General features: G+C 41.4%; 1 protein-coding gene across 1 annotated transcript; it reads left to right on the forward strand.

The window, feature by feature from the left end:
* The first annotated feature begins 3,010 nt into the window (after window positions 1-3,010).
* On the forward strand, window positions 3,011-5,271 carry LOC122030971 (transcription factor bHLH18-like). Its single transcript, XM_042590019.1, has 5 exons — window positions 3,011-3,179; window positions 3,390-3,466; window positions 3,551-4,066; window positions 4,143-4,526; window positions 4,609-5,271. The coding sequence occupies exons 2-5, from the start codon at window positions 3,431-3,433 to the stop codon at window positions 4,681-4,683; spliced, it is 1,011 nt and encodes a 336-aa protein (XP_042445953.1). The 5' UTR covers window positions 3,011-3,179; window positions 3,390-3,430; the 3' UTR covers window positions 4,684-5,271.
* Window positions 5,272-15,040: the final 9,769 nt, after the last annotated feature.

The following is a 15,040-nucleotide window of genomic DNA, read 5'->3' on the forward strand; positions in this document are numbered from 1 at the left end:
TGTGCTTACTATTTTTCATTTTGTTGAATTATCTATGCATATTAAAATAGACTGCTAATGGAGATTTTTTGAAAAGAAAATCAATGATTATAAAATTTTCTGAATCTAACACTAAATTTAACTGTTGATATAACCATTAGTATTTGTTTGGTAGAGATAATTAATATAATGTTGGCTAATCTTGATGGGTGGAAACACACTATGTGGTGAGGCTGAGTCCAACCTTAATTTGGATCCTATCAGCCCTTGGCCATGCTGGATCCTTAGCCCAAACCCCTGGCGAGTCTGGACGTGACCAAGAGACCATTCGAAGAAGGGAGCTTCCTGGCACCTTTTCTTCATTATTTCAAAACTTATCAAGTTGTTCCGAAAATCTTTGATTAATTAATCTTAATATCATGGCTTATTCAAAGATCATAATCTTGCATAAATTTGATAAGCAATTAGCAAGTTTTGAATAAAACCATAATTAGAGGCTCTCCATGTGAACAATAGACCTTCCATGATCACATTTGTCTTAGAGTAATCTCTAATAATCTTTGGTCTTGACTCCATTATATTACATAATTATTACGTTGTTGATAGTACTTAAACAACATAAATCTTTTGTATATTCGAAGGTGATATAAGAGCTTTGAATTCCCAACATACTTGCATACATTTCAATTTATTTATGCTATAAGAAAGTGACAGCAACATAGACTAGCAAGTTATCCCAAAAAAGTGAATAAATTTGCTCAAAACGGCTGAAATAGAAAAGCGCTGCTAAAATTGAATTCTTAAAAAAAATGAACTATGCAATATTTAGGGGCTAATTACGTTATCATTATACTCTTCTATTGGAGCATCATTAATTCATTATACTCTTCTAGAAACCGGCTTTCTGTGTTTCTTAACGTACACATATAATTAATTACAATATCTGTAGTTAAACTACTGTTGTGTATTTATTATCAGTAATTGACTTGGAGAGTTTAATTTTTCCCTTTTAAGAATTGATATATAAGTTTACTATTTCTCAAGTTTTATGTGATATTAGGTGAGTAAATTTGTTGTACAAATATTCCATTACTGAAGAAAAATAGCATAATAAAATGAGATAAAGAATAATTGAAATTAACATATTATTAAATGTTATATTTCATATTAACCTCGAAATTAACTTATAGACCTCCATTATACAAATGGTAGATTAAGTCCCAAGCGGCTAAGAACCTAATCAAAGATGACTTAGTACTGGTGCCAAAAGAAAAGCACCTTTAAAGACTGTTTAGTTTCGTTCAAATTCAAATTGAGATTAAATACATGTGACTTAGTTTTTTTTTAATCTAGATATTTAGTTTTTACGATGTAACTAATTCTGAAGATAGACAGTCTGACCTAGCCCCATGGGCTGGCCACCAAGTAAATTACAGTGCTAATTTATTGATCTCTAGAGATAGTGTTAATTTGTCCTAATTCTCTCTAAAAGCCTCTTGTCAAAACTCAAGCGCTTAGAAATCCAACATAATCGTTAATTTAACTATGATTAATTGGCTAAAAATTACAATGGAACCTCCACGGGTGTGGTACAATAGTAAAATACTTAATAGAATAAAAAAAAGAATCAACGTTTGAATCCCAATATGGATAAATATTTTGGAGGTCGGTCTCTGAGTGTGCATAAGTTATGCTTCTGATTTACTGAATAGGTAAATTAGAGAGGAAGACCGTCTACCTTTAAAATTCGTTAGATGAAACTTGGACATTTGAATCATCAAAATTAAACTAAAAATTGCAATGACTTTTGTTCATCCGCATGAAAGAAATTGTCCCATTGAGGTCCTAATATTTGATGGCTTCTCTTTGTCAACTAGCAATGGCTAAGATTTTGATCCTTCTAGGTCTTTCATAGAAAATCTACAAAACAGATTTCCATTCAAAGAAGTGGAAGAGTGAAGAGAAGAAAAGGTGAAATTTTTAGGTAAGAATTTAAAAATGACCATTTCAAAAGTCAAACCCTGTCTCACAACCCACTCATCCTTAAATTATTGCATGCATACTTTTTGTTTAATCCATAAACTACTAGTGCTTAGTAGAGTTGTCATTTTTTGTGTGTGTATGTGTGTGTAATGCTTGATTTTGATCAGTAACGACATCGGTGACCTCATCAAGCTCTTAAGCCTTAAAAGTCAATAAACTTAGTCTGACCAATGAAGTAATGGCACAGATTTAACATGCCAATGCAATTCCACCAGAGTGACAACAAAAGCTAAGCTATTATGCTTAGCACATTAATTGGCCAGAAAGGCAGATTTGATCAGTCAAGGCAGAAAATTAGCACATTAATATGTTTCACACTTTAAATGTATATCAAAGATTTTGTATCATTTGACCTCATAGATATCTGAAAATATTGTCTGTTTTAGAAGTGAGAGTTAGGAAATTGATTTTTCAAAAGTATCTTAAAAGTAGAAAGAAGAAATCTCTGAGTCGTCGCCACACCAAAGTGACAAAAAAGCTTCTGATGCAAGATGATCCATAAAAACAGTCTCTTGGATAGAAACTGTAATTTACCATAGTTTAGTATTAAAGAATTGAAGCTACCATTTGCAAGATTGGATATTCATTAAAAATCTACGAACTCGTGAAAAATAAAATTGTGCATTGGGGTGAGAATTCCTTGACAAATATTTATTTGCACTCTTCTCAATCAAGTGGGCCTGTGTTTGCTTTAGGAGGAATTGGAGCATATAACCAAGATTGATCTCATAAAGGATTTAATATGAGCCAACTATAATTAAGGTCTAACTAACAGTGTGTCTGAAAATGATTGAAAGGTCAATCAATTCTACTAATAATTCATGAGAGTCATTGCTGACCCTCGCATGATAAAATACTTGTTGCTCTGTAAAATCATGGAATTGTTTTTTATATGTTGGGATGGCTTCACAAATCCCATTTATAATCTATACCGGAAAAGAAGTATTTGCATTAACGTGGTACCCTTTAAGTCTTTGCAAAGATCAAGAGAAAAAAATAATAAAATAGGTGAAAAAGGAAATATGAATAGGAGAATTTCCCAGCCTCTTGGTAAGTAATGAAACAAATCTCAGAACGCAAAGTAGAAGTTGTTATATAATATAAGGGTGGATGCTCTTGTTTCAAAGGAAAAGGAAGGGCCTTGATCTTCTGCTTAGGTTGGTATTCATGTTACCTCCTTTGATTGTCTTTGGTTTTCTTAGTTCTAGCACTAGTTCTCAATCACTAATCAGATGTATGTTCCTTTTTTATTCCCTTTCTTCGAACAAAAAGCTTCAACTCTGAGCAAACTTTTGCTTGTAATCTGCAAATTGGCTTTAGGAATATGATTTACAGAGCTGCTCACTAAGCAATGATTCTTGAATCAGGTTCTTCACCTATCTCCTGTCAAGAGAACAGCCCAACCAACATGGATGGACAAACTGCAGGATTGTATTCTGACATGGTGAGTAGATAAGACTCAAGACGTTTGAAGAAATATTGGATGATTAAGAAGAAACAAACTAAGATCATTTGCTACTATTGATAGGGAATGGAAGACAGCCTTTTTGATCAGTGGGGGGTAATGGATCAGCTCACAGCTGCAGAAATCGCAGCAGCTCTAGGGCATAACTTCCAACAGTCCATCTCTTCGGAGAGCTACAACTCATTTACCTCAGACCAAGCTCCAATGAGCAGCGAAAGGCCTAAGAAAGCTCTCAAGGCCACTAGCTGGAGTTCTTGCACCACAGAGCAGAATTCAGCTCTGGCGCCTAATACCTCATTCCCCAGCATCCTCACCTTCAGCAACCTGGACTCGCCCGAAGAACAGAAGAACCCTTATGGGAGCCTTGTGGGAGTGGTGAAGCCCAAGAAGGAGGTGAATGGTATGGTTGGATCCGAGAGAAAGTATGATACTATTGTTAGGCAAGCAAACAAGGGTTCCCATATCCGGAGTAGGTCAAGCTATGACAATAAGGAACACATTATTGCTGAAAGGAAGAGAAGAGAGAAGCTCAGCCAGAGGTTTATAGCTTTGTCTGCCATTGTGCCTGGCCTAAAGAAGGTACCTTGTCGATTGAGACTTCGACTTCTTTGCTGAAATTTTGCCTGCTCCTCTATATTTATACTTGCTCTTCTAGATGGACAAGGCTTCTGTTCTTGGTGATACAATCAGGTATCTGAAAGAACTGGACGAAAAGGTGAAGGTCCTGGAAGAGCAAGCTGCAAAGAGGACCGTTGAGTCTTCAGTCCTTGTGAAAAAATCTCAGCTCAGTGCCGACGATGACAGTTCCTTCTGCGACGACGAGAACTTTGAATATGGGCAGCGGAGATTCGGCGAGTCGCTCCCGGAGATCGAAGCTAAGATGTCTGAGAAATCCATCCTCATCAAAATTCACTGCGAGAATGGCAAAGGAGTGCTGGTGAAAGCACTGTCTGAGGTCGAGAAGTGCCACCTCTCTGTTGTCAGTGGCAGTGTCATACCTTTTGCTGGCTCTTCCCTTGATATCACTATAATGGCTCAGGTAAGATCACTAACAAACTTCTACTCTAAAAAAAAACTCACTCCCAATCTGAAAATTGATGTGACTGTTGTTTAATTTGCAGATTGAACAAGGGTTCAATATGACAGTGAAGGATCTAGTCAAGAAGCTGGGCACTGCTTTCAGGAAGAACACATGAAGAAAACTGCTAACTCTTTTCGTTAGTCTTTTTAGAGCTCTTTCCTCAGCCAAGGACATTATATCCCCTCGTTTACCTCAAGATCACCACTTTTGTTGCCTAGGCTTTTCTGATCCCTTGTTTTTCTTTTCCTCTTTATTTCTTTTTACAGTCTTGTCCAATTTTTGCATGATCAATTTAGTTGACCATGTTCACGAGGGACAAGATACATCGATTGCTTGTATCATTCTACCCCACGCATGTTTTCTATCATCTTTTTGAGGGCTTCCTCGGGGAGTTTGCTTTTGGGAAAACTTGAAAAAAGAAAAGAAAAGAAAAGAAAAGAAGGCTTCTTCTTTCTCCCCTTTCAGTTAGCCCTGCTTGTTTCATCTTTAGTCTTCTTTGTTTACGAAAAGCTCCGCTGTGGAAAAAATGGTGGTGATCTTTGTATTTTGGGTTGTAGAAAAAAAAAGAAGTCCTTGTTTAGGGAAGGTGGTTCTTTTTCTACTATCTCGAGTCCTTTTTGCATCTCTTATGTTTGTAAGCAACAGCAATGTAGTTGTAATACTTCAGGAGTTGAATGTTGGTTATTATGGGTGATGCGATGGAAGGAAGATCTTATCGAGAATCTGTCATGATATTGTCGTTGATGTTTAGAGATATTATAAATTCAGTCGCAATCAGTCGATAAAGTAGTGGACTGTGATTGTTCTTCACCAAATTTCTGCAGTAGGTCTAGAGATTTAATTTAGGCTAAAATTCTTTCAACCCCCTATATGTTCAATCTAGTAGTATTTTATCCTCCTATATTTATAAAATAACATTTAATCGACTAAAAGTTAAATGTGATAAATCTGGTAAAAGATAATTATACCCTTATTTTTTTTTTATCATTTTTTAATAATAATTTTAAGAGGGAAAAAACACATTGAATTGTTCTTAATATCTTTCAATAATTTTTTTTTTTTATAAAATTCAAACATGCACTAACATAAATAACAAAAAAAATAACAACTCTAAAAGGATAATCAACCAAAAATTCATTTTATCACCCTCACTAAATGAAAAAAAGATAGAATTCTAAATTAATGAACTAAAATCAAATGAAGATGAAACAAAGTTCATCATTAAAAATCTTTTCTTCATAATTAAATATGACATACAATGAATAAAAGACAATTGTGTCATTATATTTTTTTATCATTTTTCGATAATAACTTCAAGATAGAAAAAATACATTGAATTGACTATTATATTCTTTGGTAAAAATCTTCATAAAATTCATATATTCACCTACATAAATAATAGAAAAGTAGTAACTCTAAAAGGGATAATCAGGTAAAAACTCATTCCATCACTCTCATCAAACTAAAAAGAGCTAGAATTTTAAATTGACGAATCAAAATCATTCCTATTTCATTGTATGCCACATTTGATGATGAAGAGAAGATTTTTAATGATGAACTTTATTTCATTTTCATTTGGTTTTGGTTCATCAATTTAGAATTTTGTCTATTTTTTATTTAGTGAGGATAGTGGAATGAGTTTTTAGCTGGTTATCCTTTTCAGAGTTATTTCTTTTCTGTTATTTATGCTGCTATATATATATGAATTTTATGAGGATTTATATCTAAGATATAATAATTAATTTAATGTGTTTCCCCTCTTAAAGTTATTTTTTAAAAATGATAAAAAAAGATAAGGGTATAATTATCTTTTATAAAATTTCTCACATTTAACTTTTGGTAAAATGCATTTAATGTTATTTCTTAAACATAGAGGATAAAATAATACTGAATAGAAAGAAAATATAAAGGGTTAAAAGTATTTTAGCCTTTTAATTGACATGCCACATTCATTTTTCATCTCTATTTTGCCTCATGGCATCCTAACAAATTAAAATTCAAGAGATATTTCGTGTGTATGAAGATTTAAGTATGCAAATTTGGAAAAGAACGTTGATTTATAAATCAACACAGCTATTTTTTTAAACCAATGGAAGATATCAATGCATGTCTCTAACTTTTTAAAACATGTTAATAATGTATTTTATATATGTGTGAATGATGTTGATATAATATTTTTTAAAGACAAGCTGATTGTGAATCATCCTAAAAAATTATGTTAAAGAATCATCAAAGTTAATTTAAAAATGAAGTTGAATTTTCGATAAAAAAAGATGTTTTGGACCATTAGAAGACTCTTGTGCATGTATGATTATGATAATTTTCGAATATATGAATAGTCTTAATTAGGATTTTCAAAACGTAGGTAGCTAGGCTGTTGATCAGATTTTTAACTTTACAAAAATTAATATGTAAATGATGTTCAATTTATAATTTTTAGGAACAACTTAAATTTTTAAATTTGATCGTGTACCAATAGAAAACTCATATGTATGACTTTCATTGCTAGACACCAAATAAAAGTGTAGACACCAAATAAGCAGAGTATGATCTGAGAATATAAATTGGGTTTTTTTTTTTATATACCAGGTATCCAGATTTCAAATTCTGATTAATTTTAAAGTAGATGGTCCGGCCTCAAATTCTACTCATCAAATAAATTTAGGAAGTACGATGGCTTCTGACATAGCGTCCTAGCTTCACTAATAGTTTAATCATGTAGATGTGCCCCATGTGAAAATCGAACCTGATTATTTGAGAAATACATCCAATTTTTTACCACCCCACAAAACCCTAGGGCATACAAATTAGGGATTTTGTGTGCACATATGTGAATACAAGATATACATTTGTTCAATTTGCCCTTGATACAGTGTTGAAGCTGAGCCCCTCAAAAAGTGAGTTAAAGCACTGAAGTCCGGCTGACGTGGAGGTCAAAGTCAAATGGTCAAAATCGCAAGGCCAGGTATACTATGAGACGGCAAAGTGCGGATCAGGCAAGGTTGGTCGAGTGGGCCTTGAGAGTCAGTCAGACGGGAAGGACCGGCCAAACCTTCCAAGCGGTCGTCCTATGCACTTACAGCCGGGGTTAAGAGTCAAGTACTAAGTTATTTGGTGCATCGTCCTAGCCGATCAGACCTTAAGTTCGATCGGATGCAATACGCCTCTCCAACAATAGTAAGGCCGAGTGAAGAACAAGTCGATAGCTCCATTCAGTACGACCGAATTGGTGACGTCCCGGCTAAGTGGCCCTCGATCGGTCTACAGCGGGACCCACATGGACGTCTTGTCGTACTCTTTTGGAAGTTTGTGTCACCGACAATAGATAATGTCCTATAGGTAAATCATAATTTAGAAGCTTCTAGCTTATCACATCAGATATTTGCATGCTCGCTTAAGAAAATGTGTCAAAGACTACTTTTTGACTTATCTTTTCTTAGGAATGCTTTGAAAAATGTGTATATGCTTTGGAATACGTGTACAGACGCTATAGTGACACTATAAAAGGGGTTTCCATCTACAAACGAAGGTATGCGAGACTTCATTATTCTACACATTCTCTGCTATTGTTCACTACTGCTATTCTTTCCTCCCGAACCGAAGACTGACTTGAGCGTCGAAGGGTTAACGCCGGAGACCCCTTTCCTGACCCAGCACTAACACTCCTGGTTTTACAAGATAGCACAGAGTTTTCTTCTAGTCAATACCAGAGTCACATTCCCAGCTAGCCGTCTTCTCAGCTTTCGAACATGAACATATTTGGCGTCGTCTGTGGAAATTTCACTTGCATCCGAGACATGAAGATGGAGGACGATGGATGACTCACCACTATGACATTAACCTAAGAAGAGTTAGAGATGCTAATAAATGCCCGAATTACAAAGATGGTGCAGTAGCAACAGGAGATGATAGCTGACTGTCGTGCGCCGAACAACCTAACTGTATCGGTGATGGGTTAGTGAGCTGACCAAAGAACTCAAACGGAAGACCCTGTTGGCCGCAAGTCGAACCACCAGTCGGCTGGCGCCTTCCAGTAAGCATCGATCTCGTACCACAAGGCATTATTCTGCATGCCCTTAGAAGTGCATAGTCGTGCCGAAAGAATGCAAGGATCATCTTTTGAGAACACGCCCATTTGGGATATGCAGAAATGTAAAGCACCTCAATTCGATGACTCTCGAGCGAATCAACAGGCAGTTCTCTCAAGAAATCCTTGACGATCAATTGCCATCTCACTTTAGACCTTTGACGATTAGAGAGTATACAGGGTCGACTGATCCCGAGGACCACCTACTCAAATTTGACAACATAGCCACGCTCCACCAATACACCGACAAAATCAAGTGCCGAGTGTTCCTCACCATTCTCTCTAGATCAGCTTAGAGGTGGTTCAAACGCTTTCCGATCGGCTCCATCTGCAGCTTCAAGTATTTTCGAGCGGCTTTTCTTCAGCATTTTGCTATTAGTCATGGTTATCAAAAGACAAATGTGAACCTATTCGCAATCAAACAAGGGCCCAAAAAAGCGTTATGGGCCTATATTAAGAGATTTAATCAAGTGATTATGGACATCCCATCTGCCACTTAGGAAATCTTGGTAAGTGTCTTTTTACAAGGACTTACAAATAATGACTTCTTTCTCTCACTTATCAGGGAGCCTCCGAGAGACTTGGATCATTTGCTTGGATGGACTATGAAGTACATCAATGTCGAAGAGCCAAGTTAGCTCGAAAAAAATAAGTGATCCTCGAGCTGGCGGCTGCCCTAAAACGTCTAATGACCCACACCCATCCACCGCCAAAAGGGTCTCGAGCCCATGTAGTCCAGTATGTGGAGGTTGAGCGGGCAAAATTTATCGAGCCCCGATAGTGGACCCTGCTATTCTACTTTTATCACTGCTCAGCGACTTATAATACGAAAGATTTTTACCATCTCAACCCAAAGCCACGACGATCTACTCCATAAGGAATTCATTGTCGATTGTCCTCTCCCAATTGCCACCATTACCGTCGATTGGGTAGACAACATGATCAAGGCCATGCGCCTGCCGAGCAACACCGACCGCATCCCTAGCGAAGAGATAATCAAAGGCCTGTTCAGATATCTACCAATCAGCCACGCTTGTCTGTTTAGGAGGAAGAAAATCATGGTAATGTCGCCCAAGGTGACATCAACATGATAGCAGAAGGCTCTACCAATGGTGATTCCAATCAGGCTCAGAAGTCACATGCTAGGCAGTTAGAAATCAATGTAGTCGAGTGCAACGAAGAAAAAGCATAAGGACTAGAAATTAGTTTCGATCCTTGAGATTTGAGGGAGTGGAGGTCCCTCATGACGATACCTTAATTATCAAGGTTGTGATTACCAACTATAACATCCATCAGGCCTTTGTTGACATAGGAAACTCGATCAATATTATATTCAAGAAGACACTTGATCATCTTCAAATTAACCAAAGTGAACTCCAACCCATGATGACTCCATTTTACGACTTCACAAGCAATGAAGTATTGCCGATCGAGCAGGTTCAATTGACCATTTCTCTGGGGGAGGAGCCACTCATGAGAACTCGCCAGACGAACTTCATCGTAGTGGGCGTGTCTTCCGCGTACAACATAATTCTTGGCCAGCTGACGCTGAATGAGTTCCGAGCTATCATCTCTACATTTTGTCAAAAGATCAAGTTTTCTATTGACGACTCAGTTGACGAAGTTAGAAGTGATCAGCTGGTATCTCATAGATGTTACATGGAGATGGTAAGAGTCAAGTCCTGAGCTGCTTGGAAGGCTCAATGGCTTGAGGTCAACACAATTCGGGAGACTCCCCAAGTTTTGGCCTATGAAGAAAAGGAAGAAGTACAAATTCATCTCAGCCAACCAGACACCACCACGTTCACTGCAACCGATCTTAGCCGTGAGAAGAAGTTCGAGTTGGTGGCCTGCTTGAAATAGAATCACGATGTGTTTGCATAAATGACCCATGAGCTCTCAGGGATCTCTCTAGCAATAATGCAACATGAGTTGCATATCCGACCGGATGCTCGGCCGGTCAAATAGAAGAAAAGGGACTTCGGGGCAAAGCAGAATCAAATCATCTGAGTGGAGGTAGAAAAGCTGCTCGAAGCTAGACATATCAAGGAAGTGCAATTCCTGAGTTGGCTTGCAAATGTTGTACTAGTATCCAAGTTAGGGAACAAGTGGTGGGTCTGCATCGAGATCTGAACAAGGCGTGTCCAAAAGACTACTATCCTTTGTCACGCATTGATCATATGGTGGACTCTACAGCTAGCTGCGAGTTGATATGCATGTTGGATGCATATCAATGATACCATTAGGTCTTGCTCATCAAGAGAAAGTCAGCTTCATCACAACCATTGGAACTTACTGCTACAACGTCATGCCGTTTGGACTGAAGAATGCTGGGGCGATGTATTAGAGACTCATGAACAAGGTGTTCCGACAATAGATCGGTCGGAATATGGAGGTATATGATGATGATATATTAATAAAATCCCTCTCGATTGCTGATCTTTGTGCAAATATCGAGGAGACGTGCCAAACCTTGAGAAAATATGGAGTTAAGCTGAACCCTGATAAGTGCTTATTCGGAGCCAAGATTGGACGTTTTCTGAATTACATCTGATCATGTCCGAACCAGGGGTCAACGAACGCTGGGGATGTGGCGCTCTCTACTAGATCCTCAGGTGCTCCGGCGAACCTGCAACAAAACCGAGCCGGGAGGGGTGTCCCGGCGACGGCCCTCCGACGCTCAAGTCAGGCGAGGAAATAGATGAAGTGGCTTAGAAGCAGAAGACTCGTGTACCTCCGGTTGAAGAAGTGGAGGCCTTATATAGACTTCTGAGGAGACTAATGTACATATACCGAGGCACACACACGTGTCCTCAACCCATACCCAGTATGGGCTTGTCAGAGGGACTATGCCCAGATATGGATCTGTCAGAAAGACGTCCATAAGGTCATACCGCTACTGTATCAACCTCTCCGTGATGTGACGGCGAGATCCTCCATCGTGCACTCTTGTGTACGGCATAATCATCAGACATGCCTTTGCTGACATACCATATTCTGAGCCGAACGGATAGGCCGCTCGGCTAACCTTCGTACCCTCGCCCTTGTCCTGGCCGAACGGACCACCCGCTCGGCCCTTCGGTCCCATCCGAGCATACGCCCCGCTCGGCCATTCGGTTCTCCCGCCTTGGCGTCGGAAACCCCAGTCCATGACTGGGTTATCTTTGGTTCCGCTCGGACCTACTCAGCTGCTCGGCGCGGCCATTAACCGCTTAGCCCTCCATCTGTCCTCAAGCTGAGACCCTTCAGGAAGTGGATCCCCCATTCTTACCGCCGGATCACTTGCCTTCCCTTCAAGTCTAGTCGAAGGAGGCAGTGAGTCCGACTGACTGGACCGTGTGGGCCCGTTCGGCCCTTCTGCCAAATTCAGCCGCTCGGCTCTTCGTTTTGGTAGTCTTGTCGCTCAACTTGGATGTTTGCTTGTCTAAATTTTCTCGAAAATCACGCAAATCCTCTTCATTAAACCGAAGCATGCGTGGTATGGGCGCCTTAATTGCGCCTGGTGACAGCGCCACGTGGCTCTTCTTGCGTGGCGGTGATGATCCGTACGATGGGACGCCGATTACTTTGAAATGGACGGTTAGATGATGACCTCGTCTCTCGTGACCTGCATCCGACGGTGGAGGCCGACCAGCCTCGGCCGTATAAAGCCTCCGTCTACTTCCTTCGCCGCATACTTGCTTGTGCGTTGTCCTTCCGCCTCTTCTTCTGCTGCGACCTCCGACAATCCGGTTCCTGTTTTTCGGCGGCTACCATCCCACCGGTGATCTTTTCCGCCCGTTTCCTTCTCAGTGAGTCTTCTCCCTTCGTTTACAAGGTCCTCCCAAGTCGTTTTGCCTCTTTCGTTCTCGTTCCTCTGGTTTTTTTCCATCTTATTGCTTCTCCGAGATGGCAAGCTCCTCTGAGCCCGCTTTTGGTGTTCATGGCCCTTGGTATATGACCATGGAGAGTCGGTTTGATGAAGAGGGCGCTCGGCGTCTTGTTCGGACGTATGGGATCCCTGATAACCATGAAATAATTATAGCCGACCCGTCCGATCGGCCCCATAACCCGCCGATCGGCGCCATTTGCTTTTTTCTAGACCAATTTCAGGGCGGCCTTAGATTTCCTACCCATCCCTTTATTTTGGAGGTTTGTAATTATTTCCGCATCCCGCTCGGCCAACTTGTGCCGAACTCCTTTAGGTTGCTGAGCGGGGTGGTTGTCCTCTTTAAGCTGCACAGTATCCCACTTGACCCCAAAATATTCCACTTTTTCTTCTACCCCAAACAATCCGAGCCGGGCACTTTCATTTTCCAAAGTAGAATAGGCTTTAAATTTTTTGATAATATGCCGACCTCTAACAAGCACTGGAAGGAGTTCTTCTTCTACATACGACTTCCCGAGAACCAAATGGCAGACCGCTGTGCCGACCCAGCCGGAGCTCGGCAAATTCAGAAGCAACCCGGCTTACCTTCATGCGGCGAACTGGTTGTCCGGTCAGCGGTACAAGATCGACCAGTTGCTTCTCAAGGGGGTGTTGTATATTTTCGGATTATCTCCCGTTCGGGCCAATCTCCCCTACCGCATGAGTAAGGACTTTTTACTCTCCTCGCCTTTTTTGTCTAACTGATTTTAATTTCTTCCATTACAGCTGAAGTCATGTGGCGCTCCAAGGCCACCGATCATCTGAAGTTGAAGTCCGTGGAAATTGAAGCGGCGACTAAAAAAGAACTCGCCGAGCGGGGTCTTATCCCCAGCCCCTGAAACAGAAGTTACTCCATCCGCTTCAACAGAGGTCGAGGCGGATCCTGTTTCCTCTGCCCCAGCCGAGCTGGGAGTCCCCCCGGCCGGGGATTCACCGCGGGAAGTTCGGCGGAAACGTCGAAGAGACCCCAGCCTTCCGCCGACCCAAGAAGGCGAACCACAAGCGCCGATCGGGGTAGATTCGTCGGACCGCACACCGCCGCAGATCGGGACCCCCGTGGCTTCGCCCACCGCACAACCCTCTGGCTCTCCTCCCCAAACTCGTCGCCGCTTACGACAGTTGGGCAAAACCTCTACCATAGGGTAGTCCTCAGGCCAGGCGACTGCGGCTGAGGAAGCGCCGGCCGGCCACCCGACCGTCAAGACTACCCTTCGATTCCCATCGGAGGAATATTTATTGTCTGTTGATCGGCCATCAAGCCCCGTTCATGAAATAACCCTGACGGGCCCGCTCGCCAAGCTCTTCGAGGACTCCCAGATTCAAGTGGCCCTCATGACGCCCAAGCAGCTCGGCGATAACAACATGCAGCAGGCCACTCAGGTAAATTCATTTTTCTTTCTGTGCTATGCTACTGTCCGGTTCCTCATTTTATTATTTCCCTTACAGCGCTGGGCTGAGCAAATCGCCACTAGCCATCGGCTAGCCGAGCTGGAGGATCTCCTGGAGAAACTCCAAGTGTCAGGGGGTCCATCGGCCGAGCGGGAGAAACAAACCCTTGAGGCCGAACAGAAGAAGTCCGCCGACCTGGTTACAGAGGTGGCTCGGCTAGAGGGCCAAGTCAAGAAGCGCGAAGCGGATGCCAAACGCGCTACTGCCCGGAAGAAGCAGGCGATTGCTGATCTGGACAAGATGAAAGTTGAAGTCCGAGCTCTAGATCAGCAATCTAAGAATCTGGAAGCCCAACTAGCTGCCGAACGGGATGGGCGCTCTGCTGAGCGCACTAAAGCGGAGGTGGACCAGAAAGTCCTCCAAGATTCACTTATCGCTTCCCGAGCGGCTTTCAGAAAGTACAAGGAAGGGGAGCCGAGTCGCCTAGCAGCAGCGCGCCAAGACTACCTCCGCTCGGAACGGTTCGGCGCAAAATTCGGCGGCAACGTCTCATCAACTTTCGCTGAGGCGGTCAAGGTCACCATGGCGTACTTGAAGAAGGGTGGCCACCTTCCTGCGGGAATGCACATTCCAGCCTCCGACCTGGCGGCCATGATTGACGATATCCCGGACGCCTTTTTCAATTTTGAGGACCCGGAGTGAGGCGAATTCTTCTAAGTACTTCCTGTGTCTCATCCGCTCGGCGGATGTAAAATTTTTGTACGTGCCGTTCGGCCTAATTGCATTCCTTTTCTTCCATTTTTGTCTGTCCTTCATTGCCCTCTTCTGTCTGTTTGGTGCTCATTTGTAGAGTCAGTTAAGCTATACGTGTCTCCCACTAGACAACCGATCAGGTTAATCAATTGACTCGTTTTCCTCGAAATCGTTTAACGCTTGGCTATACTGTTTGAATGCGAAGTATTGGCAAACCGACGGCCGATCGGACTTAAACAATTTAGTTTTTGCGAATGCTCGTCGCGCGGATGTTTACAGACAATCGGCGCGGTTCTCGATTTTTAACGACGGAGCTCGTCGGTCTTCCACTCGATT

This window comes from Zingiber officinale, chromosome 11A, assembly GCF_018446385.1.
Source record: "Zingiber officinale cultivar Zhangliang chromosome 11A, Zo_v1.1, whole genome shotgun sequence".
Lineage (NCBI taxonomy): Eukaryota > Viridiplantae > Streptophyta > Magnoliopsida > Zingiberales > Zingiberaceae > Zingiber > Zingiber officinale.

Bases quoted from the DNA above. Each gene is read 5' to 3' on its own strand.
- LOC122030971 (XM_042590019.1), top strand. From the start codon at position 3,431: ATGGATGGACAAACTGCAGGATTGTATTCTGACATG. The intron at 4,067-4,142 runs GTACCTTGTCGA...TTGCTCTTCTAG, and splicing joins TTGTGCCTGGCCTAAAGAAG to ATGGACAAGGCTTCTGTTCT. The intron at 4,527-4,608 runs GTAAGATCACTA...TTTAATTTGCAG, and splicing joins ATATCACTATAATGGCTCAG to ATTGAACAAGGGTTCAATAT.